Raw genomic sequence first — 26,301 nt, forward strand, 5'->3', positions numbered from 1 at the left:
ACAGGTACATGGAGAAAAGGAGAGGACTTGGCATGACCTAGGGTGGCCTCTCCGATGGACCCTAGGCTCTGTAGTTTCCCAGCTTTACTGGTCAGTCCTGAATCAGATGTTTGGCACTTCCGCAGTAGAATCACTCTCCTGCCATTCTCCGATTCCTCTGTCGCAGTCTGGACTCACTGACGTGATCGACCTCCATGGGCTCGTGCGGAGCAGTAGGCCGGGTGGAGGGAGGTGACATCGTCCTTTGGAAGGTGGGTGCAAGGCGCGGGGTTCTTCTCGCTCGGGTGACTTCTCTGGCATGCTCTTGGAAACGGAGATCAATACGGGTACCCAGAGAGATCAGCTCTTCCAGGGTGGTAGGTACATCCCGGCTGGCCAGTTCATCCTTGATTTTACCGGATAACCCTTCCCAGAAGGCAGCTACCAAGGCGTCATTGTTCCACTTGAGTTCGGAGGACAGAGTGCGGAATTCGATTGCATACTGTCCCACGGTGAGATTCCCCTGGTGGATTCTCATGAGCGAAGAGGCAGTAGACGAGAGACGGCCTGGCTCATCGAACACCTTACGGAAGGTGGTCAGAAAGACGGACAGGACTTGAACGGTCGGGTCATTCCTCTCCCAGAGCGGATTCATCCAGGCCAGAGTCTGACCAGTCAGATGAGACATGAGAAATGCGATTTTCGAGCGATCAGTCGCTCTCTGCAGCTGCGACAGCTCAAAGTGCAGGGAGCACTGGTTTAAGAACCCGCGACACAAACGGGGATCCCCTCCATACATGGGTGGGGAGGCCAGGCGGAAAGGAGATATGCATGTCGATAATCCCGCAGAGTTGGGGTGTCAGGTTTCCGGGTTTTCCAGTCCTCTTTTGAAAAAGCTTGCCCTCAGTTAACATGGAGTTTTGTGTTCTGTTGCCCTACTTCCTGTCCAGCTGCTTAAAAGGCCGCCTCTAAGCTTAGTCCAGTGCCTGAGTATACTGCTTGCTGTGTGCTCCTGCTTTGCTGCTGCTGCTACTTGATTACCTTTGGATCCTCCTGGAAATCTACCGACCGACTCTGGACCATACCCGGTTTCTTCAAACTGTGCCCGGACTCCGTCTGCCGTCTTTTGTCAGCACGTCTGCCCGGTTTCTTCCGGTTCATAACCATTCTGGACTTTCATTCCGTACGGACACTTCTGGACTTTACCGCTTGCCCCTTGTGTCCCGGCTGCACCGCATTTAGGCCTTCCGGGGTTGATTGCCGGACAGTCCCTGTATAGGGGTTCGCTCTGGTGGTCTCCCTGGGGGAGTCCGGTGCGTGGCCCCGGGAATCCCCTTCGCTCCGTTTCAGAAAGGTATTTTTTGTGTTTGTTATACTGTGTATTTCCGTTGTGTATCTACCGTGGTTACATATCATAAAAACATCTTGTACCACAAACTCGTCTCTGGCTGTCATTGCCCTAACGCTATCGAAATCCTCAAACATACAATAGTATTACATGGGGGTTGTTGAGGAGGCCGGATTCTGCAGGGCATATAGACGGGAATCCACGGACGCCATATATTCGGCCATGCATCTCTGGGCCTCATGCTGGCGGGACAGTTCCTTCTGTAGTTCACTTAACTGGGAGCCGTCGGAGGATCCGGAGGTTTGCATGGATGCCAGATGGGATTCCACAGACTTCATGTGAGCCACTAATCTTGCTTGGGTCTCGCGTTGGCGGGAGAGCTCCTGTTGCAGGTCAGTCAGCGGGTTAACCTTGATCCCGGCGGAGTCCATGGCCCGAGCAAACTGTTACGCTCACCGAGGAGCGGCGAGCGTCCGGAGGTGGACCCACTGGACCGTGCATCGGACTCCCCTGAGAAGGCAACCAGCAGCGAACCCCTATACAGGGACTGTGCGGCGCCTCCCCAGAAGGCCTAAATGCACGGCAGCTAGGAACCGGTAGTAGGAGTCTCTGTAGGGCCAGGTGTAGCAAGGTTGTGACGTCCACAGCCGGCAGGACACGGAAACTGCACCGGAGATGTTCACAGCAGGTGACGTCCGCAGCAGGTACAGCACGGATAATGTCCACGGCAGGTAGGGCACGGTGACGTCCACTGTCGGTATGAGCGGTGACGTCCACAGCAGGTACGGCACAGATAATGTCCACGGTAGGTAGGGCACGGTGACGTCCACTGTCGGTATGAGCGGTGATGTCCACAGCCGGAATGGTACGGATGGCACTACGGTGAGACAAGGGATTAGAACCAGGTATCAATGCACAGAAAACAGCACAAGGGGTCTGGACACTGGCAAGGCTCTAATGGAAGCGTTGCTCGGGCGCCTGCTGCTGGGGGAGGTGAACCTAAATACCCATTAGGTAACAGGTGACCTCTGAGGTCATTTCCAGAAAACGGGGCATACCGCTTTAAGAAAGGGGGCGTGGCCTCGTGCGCAGCCTAGAGTCACTTACTGCAGCTCTGTGTAAGGAAGGGAGACAGGAAGAGGCTGCAGCATGCCTTGGAGCAGGACGTACATCAGGACCCGGAGCAGGAGCAGCGCCTGCAGAGCCATGGGACCAGTAAGAGGAAGGCCGTCGCTGCCTGGGGCTATGACTGGGAGTGCTAGTGTGAGCCATGCTGGGACTGGGCACATGTGAGAGAGCGCGCCCCCCACGGGGTCTGGTGGGACAAGGCGCTACAGGCACCCTTATCAATTTCTTGATTTGAACACTCCTAACTACTTTTTGCTGACTTACTAAAGCACTAAATTGGTTTTGTAACCTCATTGAGCTTTGAACTTCATAGGCAGGTGTATCCAATCATGAGAAAAGGTATTTAAGGTGGCCACTTGCAAGTTGTTCTCCTATTTGAATCTCCTATGAAGAATGCAATCATGGGCTCCTCAAAACAACTCTCAAATGATCTGAAAACAAAGATTATTCAACATAGTTGTTCAGGGGAAGGATACAAAAATTGTCTCAGAGATTTAAACTGTCAGTTTCCACTGTGAGGAACATAGTAAGGAAATGGAAGAACACAGGTACAGTTCTTAAGCCCAGAAGTGGCAGACCAAGAAAAATATCAGAAAGGCAGAGAAGAAGAATGGTGAGAACAGTCAAGGACAATCCACAGACCACCTCCAAAGACCTGCAGCATCATCTTGCTGCAGATGGTGTCACTGTGCATCGGTCAACAATACAGCGCACTTTGCACAAGGAGAAGCTGTATGGGAGAGGGATGCAAAAGAAGCCGTTTCTGCAAGCACGCCACAAACAGAGTCGCCTGAGGTATGCAAAAGCACATTTGGAGAAGCCAGTTACATTTTGGAAGAAGGTCCTATGGACTGATGAAACAAAGATTGAGTTGTTTGGTCATACAAAAAGGCGTTATGCAGGGAGGCAAAAAAACATGGCATTCCAAGAAAAGCACTTGCTACCCACAGTAAAATTTGGTGGAGGTTCCATCATGCTTTGGGGCTGTGTGGCCAATGCCGGCACCAGGAATCTTGTTAAAGTTGAGGGTCGCATGGATTCAACTCAGTATCAGCAGATTCTTGACAATAATGTGCAAGAATCAGTGACGAAGTTGAAGTTACGCAGGGGATGGATATTTCAGCTAGACAATGATCCAAAACACCGCTCCAAATCTACTCAGGCATTCATGCAGAGGAACAATTACAATGTTCTGGAATGGCCATCCCAGTCCCCAGACCTGAATATCATTGAAAATCTGTGGGATGATTTGAAGCGTGCTGTCCATGCTCAGCGACTATCAAACTTAACTGAACTGGAATTGTTTTGTAAATAGGAATGGTCAAATATACCTTCATCCAGGATCTCATTAAAAGCTACAGGAAGCGACTAGAGGCTGTTATTTTTGCAAAAGGAGGATCTACAAAATATTAATGTCACTTTTATGTTGAGGTGCCCATACTTTTGCACCAGTCAAATTTTGTTTAAATGCGGATTGCACATTTTCTGTTAGTACAATAAACCTTATTTCAATCCAGAAATATTACTCAGTCCATCAGTTATTAGATATATGAAACTGAAATAGCTGTTGCAAAAACCCAAATTGTTATAAAGAAAAAAGGTTAACATTAATAGGGGTGCCCAAACTTTTTTCATATGACTGTATGAGCAGGAGGGGGGTATATGAGCAGGATGGGGGTATATAGCAGAATGAGGGTATATGAGCAGGATGAGGGTATATGAGCAGGATGGGGGTATATGAGCAGGATGGGGGTATATAGCAGAATGGGGATATATAGCAGGATGGGGTATATAGCAGGATGCGGCCATAAGCCAGGATGACGGTATATAGCAGGATGGGGGCTATACCAGGATGAGGGACATATACCAGGCTTGGGTATCTTAGTAGAGAATTTGGGGACATTACCCCCATAACAGTGTCAGCAGCAGATCCTCGCCCCATAACAGTGTGTCATGACCACATTTTTTGCTTAAAATTTGATTTTCCTATTTTCCACCTCTAAAACCAGGGTGCGTCTTATGGTCCAGTGCGTCTTATAGTCCAAAAAATACGGTACACAGCAGCACTCTGAAAAGCTCAAATATGTAAACATTGAATATATCAATTTTGGTACTGCATTACTGCTAATGGAAAAAATTAGATGCTTAGTTTATACAATTTGTGTAAGCCTGAATAAATACTTGCTACTTGGTTTTAGCATGCCATATAAAATTTGAATAAAATACATTTAAATTTGTGGATGCAATGTGAAAAATTGTGCAAAACCTCACAGTTTCTGAATACTTTTTCAAGGCATTGTGTATAATTACTTATCATTCTTATAAAAAGGTATAGGCCATTTTGTAAAACAGAGTATTATTATTATTATTATTATTATTATTAATAATATTAATATATGTGGTTATTATAGTTCTCTATAGATTATAATGTTGTTTCCGCCACATACACATTTACCAATAATCTTATTTTCAAGGCATTGTATATAATTACTTATCATTCTTATAAAAATGTATTGCCATTTCGTAAAACAGGGTATTATTATTATTATTATTATTATTTGATGTGGTTATTAAGTTTTCTATAGTTTACAAAGTTGTTTCCACAACATAGACATTTACCAGTAATCTTATTTTCAAAGCATTGTGTATAATTATCATTCTTATAAAAATGTATAGCCATTTTGTAAAACAGAGCATTATTATTATTATTATTATTATTATTATTATTATTATTATTATTATTATTATTATTTGTGTTTATTACAGTTTTCTATAGTTTATGAAGTTGTGTCCGCCACATACACATTTACCAGTAATCTTATTTTCAAGGCATTGTGCATAATTACTTATCATTCTTATAAAAATGTATAGCCATTTCGGAAAACAGAGCATTATTATTATTATTATTATTATTATTATTATTATTATTATTATTATTATTATTTATTATAGTTTTCTATAGTTTATGAAGTTGTTTCCACAACATAGACATTTACCAGTAATCTTATTTTCAAAGCATTGTGTATAATTATCATTCTTATAAAAAATGTATAGCCATTTCGTAAAACAAAGCATTATTATTATTATTATTATTATTATTATTACTATTATTTGTGTTTATTACAGTTTTCTATAGTTTATAAAGTTGTGTCCGCCACATACACATTTACCAGTAATCTTATTTTCAAGGCATTGTGCATAATTACTTATCATTCTTATAAAAATGTATAGCCATTTCGGAAAACAGAGCATTATTATTATTATTATTATTATTATTATTATTATTATTATTATTATTATTTATTATAGTTTTCTATAGTTTATGAAGTTGTTTCCACAACATAGACATTTACCAGTAATCTTATTTTCAAAGCATTGTGTATAATTATCATTCTTATAAAAAATGTATAGCCATTTCGTAAAACAAAGCATTATTATTATTATTATTATTATTATTATTATTATTATTATTATTACTATTATTTGTGTTTATTACAGTTTTCTATAGTTTATAAAGTTGTGTCCGCCACATACACGTTTACCAGTAATCTTATTTTTAAGGCATTGTGTATAATTACTTATCATTCTTATAAAAATGTATAGCCATTTCGTAAAACAGAGCATTATTATTATTATTATTACTATTATTATTATTATTATTATTATTATTAGTGGTTATTATAGTTTTCTATAGTTTATGACATTGTTTCTGCTATATACACATTTACCAGTAATCTTATTTTATTTCTGCAACTAAATTGTTTCCATGACGACAGTGTAAGCTCCTACATTAGTCTCAAACAGGCTTTTTTAATGAAAATGTGGACACAAATTGGGACACTGGTGACCTTTGTTACATTGACATTGAAACCATTTATTTCTTCTTACAGGCTATCGAGTTTGATCCCGAGACCCACTTGCCCACCGTCACTGACAGCTGTACGGGCTGCACTCTGTGCTTCAGCGTGTGCCCTATTATTGACTGCATCAAAATGGTTACCAGGACAACGCCTTACGTGCCAAAACGAGGCCTTCCTCTAACCGTGAATCCAGTGTGCTGAGGCCATTAGTTCAGCAAATGATGTGGGTGACTCCGCCGATGCCACGGCTGGATTACTGCCTCATTATCATACATCATTTGGAATCCAATCATCAGATAAAAAAAATGATAAAACACAGATAGCAACTTTTAATTATAATCTTTGGGAAAATTGTGTCGAATTAGTTGGAGGCTCTTTGGATGATTCTGTGCCTTCATCCTATACGCATGTAGTAGATAGGAAATGGTTAATTTGTAGCGGAGTGGTAAATAAATCCATCATATTATACGGTATGAGTGCCTTCCTCTCTTCATATTTCCTTTGTAGCTGAAAATTGTCAGACATAATTAGTTATTTGGGAAATAAAAAAAAACAAAGCATTAAGGGAAGAATTACTGTTTGTATACAGACAGTAGATTTACAATGAGGATTTAACACTGGATTAAGTACTTTGTGCAGTGCGTCCACTGATAAAACATAATGTATTTCTTAATCCCTAGTACATTAGGGCTTATAATGGGCACCGTTCGGCATAGCATTATTAACCATTTTAAATGAACCTGCTCTGTTTACTAATGCGCCCATATGTTGTCATTACAGTTCTTCTCTATTAGTTTTCATTTGTAGAGAAAAACACTTAAACATTTAGAACAAGTTACATTTTGCTTGGATCACAGTGCCTCAATGTGACATATAGTGTATTTGCATCTGCAAATCTCCGTTATCTAGCTGCTCTCTGCATTGCGCAGAACATAATTTTTCATCCTATGCCTCAACTTAGGGCATTTCAATCACAAATAGTACCATTTCAAAAAGATGCAGTCAGACCCTCTAAACCACGGGTGTATAAGGTTTTCTGGTCAGAGATTTAATCCTAATAAAATATATACATTTATGAATGCTATACTGGGGCAGACATATCAGTGATGCAAGCTGTACAGCCGTACGGGGGCCAAAGAGGTAGGGGGGTTCATTTCTACCTCCACAGCAGGTGGAATTGTGCACTATGATGAACTATTGAACTGTAAAGAATCAATATACTGTTCTTGCACAGAATCCCTCTTCTGACTGTGTACACCATATATGTCTGATAATGCGCTTGTTCCATTTCCAGGTCTCCTATGTTTCAAGAATTTCTTACATAAATACACTGCACAAAGAAGAGATCATACAAAATTGTAACGGGTATGTAATGACAGGATAGGGCCCCTAGGCTGGTCCTCAGACTTGAAACCCTGCGCAGTTCTTTATCTCGGAGGTAGACTTGATGGTAGCCAGATCCGAGCCCCCAGCATGACACGAACTCCTCTCCATGCCCTGATCTTAGTCACCCTCTCCAAATCCAGAAAACACATTGACAGAAACCCACAAAAAGACACAGACATAGCAGAATGGAAACTGATGCACACAGGACTCAAAACACACAGGAGAGACAATATGTGTCCCGAGGCGCAACAAAAAGGGAATGAAGTAACGGACAACAGGGGAATACTCACATCATTCAAAAGCGCAACACGAATTACCATAAACAGAATAACCACCAAGACCAGGACCGCTGAAGCTATCATCAGCTCCTACTGGAATTAAGCTGTGTTCTAAATAGGGAGGAGACAACTGCACGTGACAGCAACTTGAGTTCTTAGGTCCTGTTCACAAGTCTGCAGGAATTAACTCCTGCAGATCTAAAGACCAGAGAACCTTAACCAGCCAACGCCCGGCTCTGGCAGAACAATTCAGAAGTCTCAGGTTGCTTGTCAGACTCTGCGGTGTGAACAGTGTATGACGACGCCGTGCCAGAGCCGAACATCGCATGACAAACTAAATACAGACCTCAACACATGTAAAGGACATGCCCAGAATAGAACAAAACTGACCAAAATAAAATAAATGTGCTGTCTGCTGCTACTGCTGTGCTTTAGCATACAAACCAATGAATAGTTTGTGACTATATACAGTAAATTTTGAACTGCATTACTGCTATATTGGCCATACTTAAAAATTTGACCTCAAACTAGATTCTATAAACCAATATTAAGCTCTGACTTTACCTCTTAAACCTCTCCTTATACAAACTCCAGATTACATCTTTTATTTACACACCAAGTGTGGTCCCCCTGTATACACACCATAGACAAAATGTGAGTTCATACGTGCCCCATACTGAGCAGTAGTTTTTTCAACCCTTTTTAGAATTTTGAGGGTTCTAAAGTGGGTTTTATTAAATTAGTAGGAAACAATTAGAGATACCAATGTTTTTTTCTCTTATTGGGCTGTCATAATGAATACACATCGACCTCATACTGTATATGGTTAAAGGGGTTGTCCAGACAAGATGCGCAAGTCTGCAGTTACTCTATGTGACTGCAGACTTGAATTCTCACAGTGTGCACACAGTCAGGATTCTACGGAGCCGGCGATTGGAGCGATCGGGTGCATGACCGCAAGTATGTGGCTAGTATACTAGGAGTCATATGCTGACTAAACGTGTGGCCTCATTCACATGACTTCCGATTTCTAGGGCCGGCAATGTAGATTGCGGACAGGTCGCACACTTCGCACTGTGAGGATTAACAAGTTTGCAGTCACATAGAGTGACTGTGACTTGAGTCCCAAGCCTGGATAAACCCTTTAATAAAAAACACATTCACAGACAGATGAAAATAATAAAAAATATAAATCTATTTTTCATTGTTTTTGCTACTTTTTAGGCCCCCTTCACACATCCGTGAAAAAAACGATCTGTTTTTTCACGTACGTGTTAAAGGGGTGGTTTGCTCCCCGTGTGCCATGTTTGTGGCACATTCCTGTTCACCGTGTGTTATACGTAATAACACATGGAGAACAGAAAGCCCCACCTTACCTGTTTCTTCCGGAGCTGTCTGTGGTGCTGATTGACAGTGTCCGGCACAGGCCACGCCCCGCTGACGCTGCTTCCGGCCCCAGTGAAGAAGATGCGTTGTTCAAATTCTCTGGGGGACGGATGCAGGTGACAGCCGCGGCAGAGACTGCAAACCTGGTGGAGGTAAGTGTTTTTTTTATTTTTTACAATGCCACGTGTGTTTCACATGCACCCGCATCCACACTACGTCTGTGTTGTACGTGTGCGGGCCCGTGCTGCCGGAGAAACACAGAAATGCATCCGTGTGAAGCACACGGCACACGTCTGCTCCACACGGAGGCACGGGCCTCTGGCAGAACACGTGCGTGCACATATACCCATTGATTTTAATGGGTATACGTGTGCCCATGCCTCCGGTACATACGGGCACGGACCTAGCACCTACCGGAGACACGGACATGTGCAGGGGGCCTTATACAAAGTGACATTTAAATTAGTAAAGATGAGTAAATGGATATTAATTTTGTGTACATTTTTGGGTAATATCTTGGACACAGTAAATTTTAACATTTTAGCATGAATTGTCAAAAATAGCTGCTGCCATTTTATCCATTGCAGAAGGTTACATCACAAACGTGGTGGATCTAGATAATGAGAAAATTTCAGCAAAAACATTCTACTACGAAGCGGCAACATGAACATATAGCCTAAAGAAGATAGTGTGTGTAACAACACGAAGAAAATTAGTGTGTGAGGAAAAGAGAATAATGTCATTCACAATTTTAAGGGCATTTAATGGCTTTATAGGATTTTCAATCCACCACAAATCAAATTTCCTGGCAAACATCAGCGAATCTGGTAAATATGAATTCTAAAAGATTTGCTCATCTCTAAAATGTATTCTTTTATTCCTTTCTCCTTTCCATGATGATTATTTTTATAAATGGGGAGTTTATATATAATTTTTCTTTGAGGGTGGATCTAGAAACTTCAGTTTAGATTAACCATAACTATTTACGGTACATTTTTTTTGTTTTTTCTTTGTTACATTTTTAAAGGGGTCTTCACACAAACAACGTTAATTTTAATCAATAGATCGTAGAATAATAATAATTTCCACAATTGGATATGATTTAAAAAAATGTTCCTGTGCTGAGATAATCTTATATATGTGTCCTTGCTATGTACTGTGTAATGGCTGTGTCTGACTGTACAGGAACATGGTCAGATCATACCATGTCTCCTTGGCTGGGAAGGACGTAAAAAAAAGTACAGATATTACAGCATGAGATCACAAATAACTCTTTCTTCGAGGTAAAACATTTTTAAAAACAGGCAGGGAAATGTTTTAAAAACAGAATAAAATGCGATCCTGTGCTGTAATTTCTTTATAGTCTTTTGTGTCCTCCCATGCCCAGGAGATGTGGTATGATCTGACCATGTTCCTGTACGGTCACACACAGCCATTATACAGTACATAGTAGGGACACATACAGTACAGACCAAAAACTTTAGACACACCTTCTCATTCAAAGGTTTTTCCCCTTCTCTGAAAATTGTAGATTCACATTGAAGGCATCAAAACTATGAATTAACACACGTGGAATGAAATACTTAACAAAAAAGTGTGAAACAACTGAAAATATGTCTTATATTCTAGGTTCTTTAAAGTAGCCACCTTTTGCTTTGATTACTGCTTTGCACACTCTTGGCATTCTCTTGATGAGCTTCAAGAGGTAGTAACCGGAAATGGTCTTCAAACAGTCTTGAAGGAGTTCCCACAGATGCTTAGCACTTGTTGGCCCCTTTGCCTTCTCTCTGCGGTCCAGTTCACCCCAAACTATCTCGAATGGGTTCAGGTCTGGTGACTGTGGAGACCAGGTCATCTGGCGTAGCTCCTCATCACTCTCCTTCTTAGTTAAATAGCCCTTACACAGCCTGGAGTTGGGTTTGGGGTCATTGTCCTGTTGAAAAATAAATGATGGTCCAACTAAATGCAAGCCGGATGGAATAGCATGCCGCTGCAAGATGCTGTGGTAACCATGCTGGTTCAGTATGCCTTTAATTTTGAATAAATCCCCAACAGTGTTACTAGCAAAGCACCTCCACACCATCACACCTCCTCCTCCAAGCTTCACGGTGGGAACTAGGAATGTAGAGTCCATCCGTTCACCTTTTCTGCGTCGCACAAAGACATGGTGGTTGGATCCAAAGATCTCAAATTTGGACTCATCGATCTCGCTAGTGATGTCGCTGTGTGTGACATCCAGCAATGACTTGGCCCCTGCTGTGAGGTCGCCGGTCGTTGCTGAATGTCCTGGACCATTTTTTGGACGTTGCTCTCCTGCTGTGAAGCACACATTGCTGTGTTTGACAGCGAGAGAGCAACGATCTGAATGTGCAGGGAGCAGGGAGCCGGCTTCTGCGGACGCTGGTAACCAAGGTACACATCGGGAAACCAAGCAAAGGCTTTCCTTGTTTACCTGATATTTACTTTGGTTAGCAGCATCCGCAGCTTCTAGAAGCCGGCTCCCTGCTCCCTGCACATGTAGCCAAGGTACACATTGGGTTACTAAGCAAAGCGCTTTGCTTAGTAACCCGATGTGTACTATGGTTACCAAGCACAGGGTCGTTACATGGGTCGCTGATCTCTGATCGCTGTGGAGATCTAACTGTTTGACAGCTAGCCAGCGACCATGTAGCGACGCTCCAACTATCCCTGCCAGGTCAGATCGCTGGTTGGATCGCTGGAGCGTCGCTAAGTGTGACGGTGCATTAACAGTCACTATGTATAACTGTACTGTAATCTCTTGTATTGTCTGCAGGGCTACTACTATATCTATATCTACTACTATAAGGTCATCATATGGTGATAATATCACTGTTGATATTTGTATAGTGAGTTATGTTCAGCAGTAACTCTATGGCTATCTGCTGAGGTTCCCTATATCCACAATTAGGATGTGACATCATAGTTGTACACATGGCTACCAGGTTAGGGTCCCTTTCAGAAGTTTCCTCTCCCTCTGAGCTGAACTCCTAGCTATGCCTATGCATAACACCTACCATCTTCTTGCATTCCTGTTTATTGTATGTCTTCTAAACAGTTCTACTGCCTTAAGTGCCGATGGCCCACACTCCATCTACTCGCTGTCTATCGTCAGCTATACTGTAGTACTGCTGCTGCCTTGGTTGAAGTTGCTACCCCCATTCTGCCAGACATTTCCTTTGATGACCTGTGCTATCTTTATACCATGTGGCTTTTGCCCCTGTACAGCCATGCAGCCATACATGTCTTGACCGCCATTGTTTTTATAACTAATCAGTACTCCTGCCAATTTTGGCCCTACACTGTTAGTCATCTCCTTGCCTTCTTCATAATATTTTTAGATCTTGCCAACTCTGCCACTGTCACTTCACAGCCATGCCAGCCACACATCTACCAGATACCCATTTTGTTTGATAGCTATACTTTACTGCTGCTGCCATGGATGGTTCTATGCTGCCAGACATGTCCTTGCTGGTTGCTTACTATTTTTATACTGTATGGTTTTTGACACTGCCAATGACACTGCACAACACCAGCCACAGTCCAAGGTCTAAAAGCCATGTGCTCGAAACGTGTCTGGTGTGCGGTTTAAAGAAGCTTCGGATTTTTCCTGACTCAGAGATGGTATACTTTTCTGGCTTATCTTTATTACAAGAAAAATATTCTTTGTATTTAAAAAAAGAAAAAATTCATTAAAGCTGTGTTTTTATGGAAACGTGAAGCTGGATCATTCTTTTGTTCACCTGTGCCTCAGACGCTGAACAGCAGCGGGATCTCGTGCTTCAACACCGCCAGGAGAGCGGACGTCTTGGGGTGAGCTGAATATTTGTTTCTTTGCACTTACAACACCAGCCACACATCTCCTGGCAGCAAATTGTGTTTCATAACTATAATGTACTGCTGCTGGAAAGTGGACCTTCAGGTATCTGGAAATTGCACCCAAGGATGAACCAGACTTCTGCAAATCCACAATTCTCTTCTTGAGATCTTGGCTGATTTCTTTTGACTTTCCCATGATGCTACACAATGAAGCAGTGTGTTTCAGGTGTAGATTAAAATACATCCACAGGTGTGTCTCTAACTCAGATGTTGCCAATAAACCTATCAGAAGCTTCCAAAGACATGACATCATCATGTGGGCTGTCCCATATTGTTTAAAGGCATAGTACTCTTAGGGCCGCTTTACACGCTACGACATCGCTAAAGCGATGTTGTTGGGGTCATGAAATTTGTGACGCACATCCGGCCGCTTTAGCGATGTCGTTGCGTGTGACACCTATGAGCGATTTTGAATCGTTGCAAAAACGTTCAAAATCGCTAATCAGTGACATGGGGGTCCATTCCCAATTATCGTTGCAGCTGCAGGTACGATGTTGTTCGTCGTTCCTGCGGCAACACACATCGCTATGTGTGACACCGCAGAAACAAGGAACCTCACCTTACCTGCGTTCGCCGGCAATGAGGAAGGAAGGATGTGGGCGGGATGTTACGTCCTGCTCATCTCCGACCCTCTGCTTCTATTGGCCGGCCTCTTACTGACGTCGCGGTGATGCCAAACACACCTCCCTCTTGAGGGAGGGATTGTTCGGCGGTAACAGCGACGTCGCTGAACAAGTATGTGCGTGTGACGCTGCCGTAGCGATAATGTTCGCTACGGCAGCGATCACCACATATCGGCCAAACGACAGGGGCGGGTGCTATCGCACCCGACATCACCAGCAAATGCTAGCGATGTTGCAGCGTGTAAAGCAGCCCTTGGGGAGAACTTTGCACGCTGCGACATCGCAAGCAGATTGTAGCGATGCCGAGCGCGATAGTCCCCGCCCCCGTCATTCCTCACTCCTGCGGCTTCATACACAGCGATGTGTGCTGCCGCAGGAACGAGGAACAGCATCATACCTGTCCCTGCATCGAAATTATGGAAATGACCGACACTGCACAGATCAACGATTTACGACGCTTTTGCGATCGTTTATCGGTGCTTCTAGGCTTTACACGTTGCGACGTCGTTACCGGCGCCGGATGTGCGTTACTTTCGATTTGACCCAGACGATATCACAGTAGCGATGTCGCAACGTGCAAAGTACCCCTTAGTGAATGTAAACTTTTTACTTTGCAGAAAATTATAAAAATGCCTTAAAACATTCTCTCTATCATTATTCTGGCATTGAGAAATACAAATAATTTTGGTAATCGTAATTGACCTAAAATGGGAAAGGTTTATTCTGATTTCATGCCAGATAGTGAGAAAAACCTGCAGATGTGTCTTTTTAGATAGTGGATGGAAACTTCTGGTTTCAACTGTACCTATTATAACCTATGATGCTAGGGACATTTCTGTGCTTTTACGAGCCATGTGTCCAAGCAACACACGGAGACATGTCCATTTTTTTCTGGCAGCATAGATGACATGGGTCAATACAGGTTTATGGGTCCGTGAAAAACACACAAACGAATAGCATCCATGTGCCATCTGTGTGCTGTACTTGTTTAAGCTCTGTCATTCCGTTCTTTATTTATCCATATTGGAAAAACACTGATGGTAAAATACATTGATAACACACTGATGACACATTTATGCTGAAAAAAATGGTACCATTTTTTTATGTACGTGTTTTATACGGATGTGGGAAGGAGGTAATAGGTCTCCTTCACGTGTCCAAGTTACCAGTACGTGCGGAATCCATTTTTCAAGCATATCACATGAACAACTATGTTGCTAGTCACATGTCCGGGTTTTTACTCGGACCGTGTGTCTGTGCAGCATACAGAGAGACATTTGCATTTTGCCAGCAGCACAGATGATAAGGTCCAATACAAGTCTGAGTCCGTGAAAAACACGTACAGCATATTAATAGCATCTGTGTGCCGTCCGTGTGATGTACGTGTTTTTCATTGCAAAGTATAGAAGCTTTGTAATTTCATTCTTTATTCATATTGGAAAATTACTGATGATACACTGATGGTCAAAACGGACACACTGATGACACACTGATCCAAAACATTGTGACACCGGTATCGTTTTTTCATGTACGTATTTTATATGGACGTGTAAAAGAGGCCTTAAGGCCCCGTTACACGCAACGACTTCGCTAATGAGATCTCGTTAGGGTCACGGACTTCGTGACTCATATCCGGTCTCGTTAGCGACGTCATTGCATGTGATACGTACAAGCAACCGCTAACGATGTAAAATACTCACCAAATCGGTGATTGTTGACACGTCGTCCATTTCCCAAATGTCATTGCTCATGCAGGACGAAGGTTGTTCGTCGTTCCTGAGGCAGCACACATCGCTACGTGTGACACCCCAGGAACGACGAACAACACTGTACCTGCATCCTCCGGCAATGAGGTGGGTTTGATTTCCATGCGGCTGCTCTCCGCCCCTCCGCTTCTATTGGACGTCTGCCATGTGACGTTGCTGTGATGCTGCACGAACCGCCTCCTTAGAAACAAGGCTGTTTTCTAAGGGGGCGATTCATGCGGCGTCACAGTGACATCGCTAGGAAGCTAAGTATGTGTGACGGCTCCTAGCGATATTGTGAACCACGGGCAGCGATTTACCCGTGACGCACAAACGACGGGGGCAGGTGCTTTCACGAGCGACATCGCTAGCGATGTCGCTGTGTGTAAAGCCCCCTTTAGACAATACTTATTCAGCAGCAGGTAAGTCATCAGGAATTCTAATGATAGTCAACCACTTCTCCTTCTTTATGATAAGCCTAACAGCTGCATAGTCTTTATCCAACTGCTGAATCTGCAAGGTCCACTGCGGAGTATACTGTATGCAGCCTATTTTAAATTGTTCAACAATCAGCAAACAGTTGAAGTATAATTTTTTTTTATGAAACTTATATATAGTGTTGAGCAAGCACTAAAATGCTTGTGTGCTCAGTATTCAAATTGAGCAGGTCGGACGTTCGGACGGGCTCGACTCGAGTAACAAGTATAATGGAAGTCAATAGGAAACTCTAGCATTTTTCTGGAAGACCCTAACAGGATGGCAAGGGGGCATGAAAACTGATAAAATGGAGAGAAATAGCCTTAAAATGGAATGGGAACAGCATGGCGAAGTTGCATGCATGCATCTCTGACTCCCAGGTCACTGCTGGGAACTAAAGAAATATTTTAAAAAAATTACTTGGAGTTCCCCCTAATTTTGATAACCGGGAAAGATAAAGCAGACAGCTGGGGGCTGATATTATCAGTCTGGGAAGATCCATGGTTGCTTGGCCCTTACCAGCCTAAAGATACCAGCCCGCAGCCACCCCAGAATGGTGCATCATATTAAATGCGTCAATTCTGGTGCTTTGCCAGGTTCTTCCCAATTGCCCTGGTGCTATGGCAATTGGGGTAAGATATTTGGGGGTTGATGTCAGCTGTGTTATGTCAGCTGCCATCACGCCCAGGGGTTATTAATGAGATGTATCTATCAGACAACCCCATTACTAACCCAGTAATCAAAAAAAACATAGACAGGAAAAATTTGTTTTGGGGATTAAAGCCTCCCACACACTATCTCTCGTTAACCAATTTATTATCAAAAATGTTCCCACAAAGTTCCACCATAGTCTAATAGTCTACATTCCCCAAATGCAGCTTTAGTGACTATGAAGAGCTTTAAAATAAAGCTATTCACAGGCATCGGGTAGTAATAACAACTCTCTTCAGAGCTGCTGGCTCAATGCTGCGTTCAGAGAGACCTGGCCAAGCAGCATCTGTGAATAGCTGGACTTTACTGTTATTCACAATCACTGCATTCGAGTAGCAAAATCTACAATGGAGGAGCTTTGTGGGAACCTTTTTTTTTATAATAAATTGGTGATCAAGGGGTAGTGTAGGGAGTCTTTATTGAAATAAACAATTTTTTCTTGTGTGTGTATTTTTTTACATTACTGGGTTAGTAGTGGGGATGTCTGATAGACACATCTACATTACTAACCCATGGGCATAATGCCAGCTTCCTTTACACAGCTGACATACACCCAAAAAAAAAATTACTTGGATTGTCACCGAATCAGGGCAATCGGCAAAAGCCAGACAAAGTTCCAGAAATTGGTGCAACTAATGCATGTGTCAATTCTGGGGCAGCTGTGGGCTGTTTTTTTAAGGTTGGGAGGGGGCCAATATCCATGTACCTTCCCAGCCTGATAATATCAGCCCACAGCTATCTGCTGTATCTTGGCTGGTTATCAAAAATAGGGGGACCCCCACTTTATTTACTTATTTATTAGATAAAGCAAAGCTAAAAACATCCCATAGTGCCACATGAAAGGTACTAAAAGGTGCAAGTGTGCAATATATTTTAATAGCAATTAATCACTGCCTATATGCCTGCTTTATTGTAAGCTCTCCCTCCTAGATCAACTCTCCTTGAACTGGAGGAGAGTGTGCTGAGCATCACACCTCTAGGTCTCATATAAGACCCGATGATGCGATGCGGATGGCTAATCACAGTTTTGCCAGTAGCCAACATGGCTGCAACACTACTGTGCATGTCAGGAAATCCTTGTATGCTGATTGGCTGTTTAACAGGTGAAAAACATGCAGAGCAGGAACTCAAGCATACTCAATTGAGTAACAAGCTTACCAAAGCACTCTAGTGTTCAAGCGAATATTGAGCAGTCGCGAGCACGCTCGCTCATAACTACTTAAAAGTCTTTAAGGGGGTTGTCCATGTGTTTATCATAAAAGTCTGTAATCATTCTATGTGACTGCAGACTTGTGAAGGCTCACATCGTCCTCCGTTCACAGCGGTAAGTGCAAGCACTATGCATACTCTCGGACATAATTCGAAGTGTGCGGCCTTGCTCAATCCAAGTGAATTGCACTTCTAGTCTGAATGTGGTCGGGAGTATGCATATTGTATACTTGTGGTCACATGACTTTTGGTCTTGTCGCTGGCACAGTGGCACTCCTCACAGTGCACGCTGCATGTGGTATGAGTATTCACAAGTCTGCAATCACATAGAATGACTGCAGACTTTTGTGAAAAACCAGTGACCCCTTTAATGCAGATCATCAAGTATACATTAGTGTGTGATGTCTGTGTTATTTCTGAGCAATTTATTATGGTGCTTAAAGCTTATTGAGGAGATGATTCAGAGTAATGGCTTTTTAGCAATATATGAGTCAATTGTTTTCAAATTACAAGTGTGGTAGATTAACCACTTAGCAGTGTACAAAATGAGATCAATGCAGTCAGCAACAGTGACCCAGATGGTTCAAAACAGAACTTAGTTTTGCACAGAAAGAAACAAAAAACGCCAGCTTACCGCTAATAGTAATGTATCCGTTGCGTCAAGGCAATCACCCGACAATCTCGCTCCGGACAAGGATGGAAGCTCACCGACAGAGAATTATCAAAAAGAAAAAGAAATCCCAGCGAGCAGGCAAAAAATAAAACAAATTATTGAAAAATATTAAAAACATGAGAACATAGCAGTAACGGAATAATAGTCTGACAGTGTCAAACATTATTAATTAAATTACTATGCATTTCGGCTAAGGAGCCTTCTTCTGAGGACATAAAAAATAATGAGGTCATTCCAGCAATTTTAAACATAGAACATATGCAATATTTACTCTATTAGCAGTGTCCCTGCTGAGGAAAAGCCTCCCCACAGCATGATGCAGCTGTCACCATGTTTGACAGTGGGGATGTTTTTTTTTTCAGGGTGGTGTGCACTGTTTGGGGGTTTTTTTGCAACATATAGTGTTTTGCATTTAGCCCAAAAAGTTATAGTTTTGTTTCATCTGACCAGAGCAACTTCTTCCACTTGCTGCCATGTAGGAGGCACAGCTAGCATGTGGAAGAAGGGGCTTTGGTCAGATAAGACGAAATGAGAACTGTTTGGGCTAAATGCAAAACGTAATGTGTAGTAGAAAAGTAACACTCCACATCACCCTGAAAACACCATCCCCACTGTCAAGCATGGATGTTGCAGCATCCTGCTTTGGGGATTCTTTTCTTCAGTAGGGACAAGGAAGCTGGTCAGAGCTGATGGGAAGATGGATTGTGCTAAATAAAGGGCACTCCTGGAAGAAAACCTGCTATAGGCTGCAAAAGACTTCAGTCTGTGGCATAGGTTCACCTACACCATGTAGGTTCACCTTACAGCAGGACAACGGCCCTATAGATACTACCAGAGCTACAATGAATGGCATATTCATATGTGTGACAAGACTTGACAGCTCCTGTTCACAGATGCCTCCATCCAATTTCCCTGAGGATGAGATATGTTGCAGAGATGAATGAGCAAATATTTAGCCTCTAGATGTACAAAGCTGGTAGAGACATCCCCCAAAATATCTGCAGCAAGTTAAAGTTAAACCTGCAAAGTATTGACATAGTGGGGCTAAATACAAATGTATGAAGCAATTTTCAAATTTGTATTTTTCAAATATTTACAATATCATGTATCATTTAGAAAGTACGTTTGTGGGTGCAAGGGGAAAAATGTAGAAACGTTCACGGGGTATGAATACTTTTTCAAAACACTATACAGTACAGACCAAAAGTTTGGACACACCTCATTCATAGAGTTTTCTTTATTTTCATCACTCTAAAAATTGTCGATTCACATTGAAGGCATCAAAACTATGAATTAAAACATGTGGAATGAAATACTTAAAAAAGTGTGAAACAACTGAAAATATGTCTTATATTCTAGGTTCTTCAAAGCAGACATTCAAAGTAGGCATTTTCTTGATGAGCTTCAAGAGGTAGTCACCGGAAATGGTTTTCCAACAGTCTTGAAGTGAAGTGCTTAGCACTTGTTGGCCCTTTTGCCTTCACTCTGCGGTCCAGCTCACCCCAAACCATCTCGATTGGGTTCAGGTCTGGTGACTGTGGAGGCCAGGTCATCTGGCGTAGCATCCCATCACTCTCCTTCTTAGTTAAATAGCCCTTACACAGTCTGGAGGTGTGTTTGGGGTCATTGTCCTGTTGAAAAATAAATGATGGTCCAACTAAATGCAAGCCGGATGGAATAGCATGCCGCTGCAAGATGCTATGGTAGCCATGCTGGTTCTGTATGCCTTCAATTTTGAATAAATCCCCAACAGTGTCACCAGTAAAGCCCCCCCACACCATCACACCTCCTCCTCAATGCTTCACGGTGGGAACCAGGCATGTAGAGTCCATCCGTTCACCTTTTCTACAAAGACACGGTGGTTGGATCCAAAGATCTCAAATTTGGACTCAGCAGACCAAAGCACAGATTTCCACTGGTCTAATGTCCATTCCTTGTTTTCTTTAGCCCAAACAAGTCTCTTCTGCTTGTTGCCTGTCCTTAGCAGTGGTTTCCTAGAAGCTATTTTACCATGAAGGCCTGCTGCACAAAGTCTCCTCTTAATAGTTGTTCTAGAGATGAGAAGGTGTGTCCAAACTTTTGGTCTGTACTGTATTTATATATATATATATATATATATATATAAATATATATAATTGCCTTATTCTGTCTGTCTGTCTGTCTGTCTGTCATGCTCCAAAATTGTGTCCTTACGGTGACACAAAGCTGATTGGCCGCTGGGCTCGCCATGGCCCCGCCCACCCCCACGGATTAACCTCTCGCCCCGGCTCTCTGCAGGCCCCGCCCCCCTCACGCAATGCACGCTCGCTCTGGCCCAACTGACACGGAGCTCCGACTCCCAGGTGAGTACACACACACACATCAGATCACACTCACTCTCACACACACCTCACACATCACATCCACACACTCACAACATCCTGGGATATCGCAAACATAACCTTGCGATGCTGGGATCTTGACGGAGCCCGTGAACGCTGGTAACCATTATACACATCGGGTAACTAAGGTCCCTTGGTTACCCGATGTGTATCATAGTTACCAGTGTACACCGGCTCCGTCACGATCCCAGCAGCGCCAGACATAACCTTGCGATGCTTGGATCTTGACGGAGCCCGTGAACGCTGGTAACCATTATACACATCGGGTAACTAAGGTCCCTTAGTTACCCGATGTGTATCATAGTTACCAGCGTACACCGGCTCCCGGTACACATGTGCAGGTAGCCGGCATTATACTCCTCTCCCCCCAGGACTACTCCTCCTATTACAGTCCTCCTATTATACTCCTCTCTGAGTATAATAGGAAAACTATTATAGCATGGGGGATGTAGCACGATGGGGGGTGCGCAGCATGGGGGATGTAGCACGATGGGGAGTGCGCAGCATGGGGGATGTAGCATGATGGGGAGTGCGCAGCATGGGGATGTAGCACGATGGGGAGTGCGCAGCATGGCGGATGTAGCACGATGGGGAGTGCGCAGCATGGGGGATGGAGCACGATGGCGGGTGCGCAGCATGGGGGATGTAGCACGATGGGGGATTTAGCACGATGGGGGATGTAGCACGATTGGGGGTGCGCAGCATGGGGGATGTAGCACGATGGGGAGTGCGCAGCATGGGGGATGTAGCACGATGGGGGATGTAGCACAATGGGGGATGTAGCACGATGGGGGGTGCACAGCATGGGGGATGTAGCACGATGGGGGATGTAGCACGATGGGGAATGTAGCACGATGGGAGGTGCGCAGCATGGGGGATGTAGCACGATGGGGAGTGTGCAGCATGGGGGATGTAGCACGATGGGGAGTGCGCAGCATGGGGGATGTAGCATGATGGGGAGTGCGCAGCATGGGAGATGTAGCACGATGGGGAGTGCGCAGCATGGCGGATGTAGCACGATGGGGAGTGCGCAGCATGGGGGATGGAGCACGATGGCGGGTGCGCAGCATGGGGGTTGTAGCACGATGGGGGATGTAGCACGATGGGGGATGTAGCACGATGGGGGTGCGCAGCATGGGGGATGTAGCACGATGGGGAGTGCGCAGCATGGGGGATGTAGCACGATGGGGAGTGCGCAGCATGGGGGATGTAGCATGATGGGGAAGTGCGCAGCATGGCGGATGGAGCATGATGGGGGATGCGCAGCATGGGGGATGTAGCACGATGGGGGATGTAGTACGATGGGGGATTTAGCCCGATGGGGGGTGCGCAGCATGGGGGATGTAGCACGATGGGGGATGTAGCACGATGGGGGATGTAGCACGATGGGGGGTGCGCAGCATGGGGGATGTAGCACGATGGGGAGTGCGCAGCATGGGGGATGTAGCACGATGGGGAGTGCGCAGCATGGGGGATGTAGCACGATGGGGAGTGCGCAGCATGGGGGATGTAGCACGATGGGGAGTGCGCAGCATGGGGGATGTAGCACGATGGGGAGTGCACAGCATGGGGGATGTAGCACGATGGGGAGTGCGCAGCATGGCGGATGTAGCACGATGGGGGATGTAGCACGATGGGGGATAGAGCACGATGGCGGGTGCGCAGCATGGGGGATGTAGCACGATGGGGAGTGCGCAGCATGGGGGATGTAGCACGATGGGGAGTGCGCAGCATGGGGGATGTAGCACGATGGGGAGTGCGCAGCATGGCGGATGGAGCACGATGGGGGGTGCGCAGCATGGGGGATGTAGCACGATGGGGGGTGCGCAGCATGGGGGATGGAGCACGATGGGGAGTGCGCAGCATGGAGGATGGAGCACGATGGGGAGTGCGCAGCATGGAGGATGGAGCACGATGGGGAGTGCGCAGCATGGGGGATGGAGCATGATGTGGGGGGTGCGCAGCATGGGGGATGGAGCATGATGGGGAATGCGCAGCATAGGGGATGGGGCATGATGGGGGGTGCGCAGCATGGGGGATGGAGCACGATGGGAGGTGCACACCTCCCCCCAACACACACACACACACAGACACACACACACACACACACACTGGGAACCACAAACACCGCCATACACAGACACCCACACACACAGACAACGCTGCACACACACAACACCCAACACACAAACACGGCGGCATACATAAATATACGCACATACCGCACAACACACACATTGCACAAAACATACCTCCCCCCAAAACACACCACACCCACACAAACCGCGCAACACACACACACACACACAACGCGAGAGACACACAGCGCTCCACAAACAACGCAACACACAAACAACACCGCTCTCACCCCCCGCCACACCCAGACAACACCCAGAACATGTACAGCGCCCTACACAAACACTTGGTAACTACACACAACAACATCTTTATATATATATTTATATATATCTATATCTATAACAAAAATCATACATGAACTACACAATACGTAAATTCTAGAATACTCGATGTGTAGAATCGGGCCACCTTCTAGTATATATATATATATGTTTGTTCTTTAAATCTTCTTTAAAGATAGAGCACAGGTACACTAAACCTCTTTTATAATGTGCAAACATATATGCTTTTTATTCCACTGCTCTATTTATTGGATTAGCTTCAAGGATTTGCCATGAAAGCTTAAGATGATATTGAAAACACACATCACCCCTATTGTAGCAAAGAAAATCAGCTTTAGAATTAGAGAGACCTTGTATCAGGCATTATGTGGAAGACCTTTAGCTTTTCATTATAGCTGTTAGTTTCCAAGGAAACAGAATTAACTATTTCATTTATATTGGGAAGTAAAATAAGGCTATTTTTGATCCGTGTGTCATTTTATTTCCAGATAAGTACATTATTGCAGTGTACATGATGTAACTGGTGAATGATACAAGTCAGTTCTTCTCAAGCATTAGGGGGAAAATACTTACTACACACATTGATAAGTTGTGAAGGTCATGCACGGCTTTAGAAGGGTTGTAAAATACAAAAGCAATAGGGGTGTTTTGTATTATTTCAGTCTTTTTTTTGTGCACTGTAGGATAGCCTTCAATTCTGCAGAAAATGTGCAATAACGGTAGGGTAACGCACAAACTTACGGAAGAGCACTAGAGCAGCAATTCTGATAGAAATTAGAAAGAAGCACATAACAAGTGGCAGCAGGATTACACAAAGGATTTCAGTAGTCTATTTGCATAGGGGCTCTATGTACAAAAAACCCACATGTTTTTACAGACCCCTTGTCTTGAGCATTAGCGTGTATACAAAGCCTGAGGAGCACAGCCAACATTAAGATCACATGGATCATCTTCAAGGTTATATCATTGTGTACTGTGTTCAATACTTACAGATGTTGCATGTGTCACCTTGCATATTACTAATGTGCAATTACATTTTAAAACATCTTTTGATAAACTATAAAGGGAGCCTGTCACCAGATTTGGCGACTTTAAGCTGCAACCATCACCAGTGAGCTCTTATATACTGCATTCTGGAAGAATACTGTATATAAGAGCCCAGTCTGCTGTGCAGAACGTAATTTTTTTTTATAATACTCACCTAAGAGGCGGTCTAGTCAGATAGGTGTCGCTGCTTTCCGGTATGGAGCCTCCTCTCTCTACAGTCCGGCACCTCCTCTGTACGGTGATCGCCGTTCTCCTTCTTCTGAAGCCCGTGTACATGATGCATCCTACGTCATGCCCACTAGCTGGCATTGAGATCCTTCTCAGGAGTACTTTGATCTACTCTGCTCAGGGCAGATGAATGTATTGTAGTCCACATGTGCGGGTGGTCTTTAACCTTTCCTTGTGCATGCGCATTACAGTACTTTGATCTACCCTCAGCAGGGTACATCAAAGTGCATCTGCGCTGGACCTCAATGTTAGCCTGTGTGGATGACATAGACGTGCCATCCACACTGGGCTGGGTAGAAGGAGGACAAATATCACAGCAGAGAGGAGGCACCATTCTGGAGAGAGAAGGCGCCAGACCGGAGAGCAGTGACACCCCTAAGTGAGTATTATAAAAGTGTTTTTTATGTTATACAGCGTGGCCCGGGCTCTTATATATACAGTATTCTGGAATGCTGTGTATAAGAGCTCAGTGGTGGTGGCTGGAGCCTATATTCTCCATATCTGATGACAGGTTCTCTTTAAAAACCCTGTCCATTGGTAGAGGCATGGAGAGGCCCACTGATCATTTCAACCACAGGGCAGGAAGAGTTACCGAATACACAGGTGCACACAGACTAGAAAGCCTATTCACCAAGACTGAGATGTTTCACTCTAGTTCTTGATAAGGTGGAAGGATTGAGTACAAGGTGCCTGATTCATTAAAACATGCACACCTCCTAATAAATTAGTTGAGGAACAAAGTGGCATGTGTCTTCAGGTGTGCCCTGCCGTAAATATTACTTCCTTTGGGGACTGAAGTAAGCATTGTGGCGCAAGGAATTGCACCGCCCGTCAAGAATTTGATGAGAGTCACCATGCGCCATTATGCCCCTCTCTCACCCCACCTCCACCCTCTTTAAAAATGGTGTCAAGGCACTAAAAGTTGCAAAAACATTTGCGCAGCCTCATGGTGCTTAACCCTAGAACGCGCAAGCAATTCAATCTACCATAGAAACCAAATGACCTAGCAGGCCTGCGAGGCCCCAGGTATGCGTTCTAGGGTTAAACATTTTGCTGCTTTTCCCTCCAGGTTTCTGGCATAAAAGCTTTGGTGAACTGGGACCTATGTGTTTGTTCACCATCATACAAACATTTGTACATAGATGAAAGGTTTTTGCACGCATTTAAATTAATCAGTTCAGGTACCACGACCTGAACTCCCACTAATCAGGTTATATTTTACATGACTAAAATATAAAAAATATTTACTAATTTAAAAAAAATATATATATATTTTAATTTATATACTGTAAATGACAATTGCTACATGACCATACTATTGGAGAGCCATAGGGATATTGGCCATATTGCCTTTTGTTACTGATACAATATTAATTATACATCCTATGGAAAACAAGATCAAGCATAAGATCAAAGGAGGCCCAACGTCCAGCGGCTGCACCGATCACCTGCTATTGGCGCTATCAACTGCTAGTTGTAGGCATTGAATGGAACTCAATTGCAATGCACTCTTCAAAATGTAGCA

The 26,301-nt window shown here is 44.0% G+C and overlaps 1 protein-coding gene across 2 annotated transcripts in view; it reads left to right on the forward strand.

Annotated features, from left to right (window-relative positions):
- The window catches only part of DPYD (dihydropyrimidine dehydrogenase), a 1,712,944-nt gene extending 1,706,162 nt beyond the window's left edge, over nucleotides 1-6,782 (forward strand). For both annotated transcript variants that reach the window (XM_075321045.1, XM_075321044.1), the window contains exon 23: nucleotides 6,346-6,782. In XM_075321045.1, coding sequence (XP_075177160.1) covers nucleotides 6,346-6,516 — 171 coding nt within the window. In that variant the 3' untranslated portion in view covers nucleotides 6,517-6,782. The remainder of the gene's footprint in view (nucleotides 1-6,345) is intronic.
- The last annotated feature ends 19,519 nt before the right edge of the window (nucleotides 6,783-26,301 follow it).

The sequence above is a fragment of the Anomaloglossus baeobatrachus genome, chromosome 8, assembly GCF_048569485.1.
Source record: "Anomaloglossus baeobatrachus isolate aAnoBae1 chromosome 8, aAnoBae1.hap1, whole genome shotgun sequence".
NCBI classification, from domain to species: Eukaryota; Metazoa; Chordata; class Amphibia; order Anura; family Aromobatidae; genus Anomaloglossus; species Anomaloglossus baeobatrachus.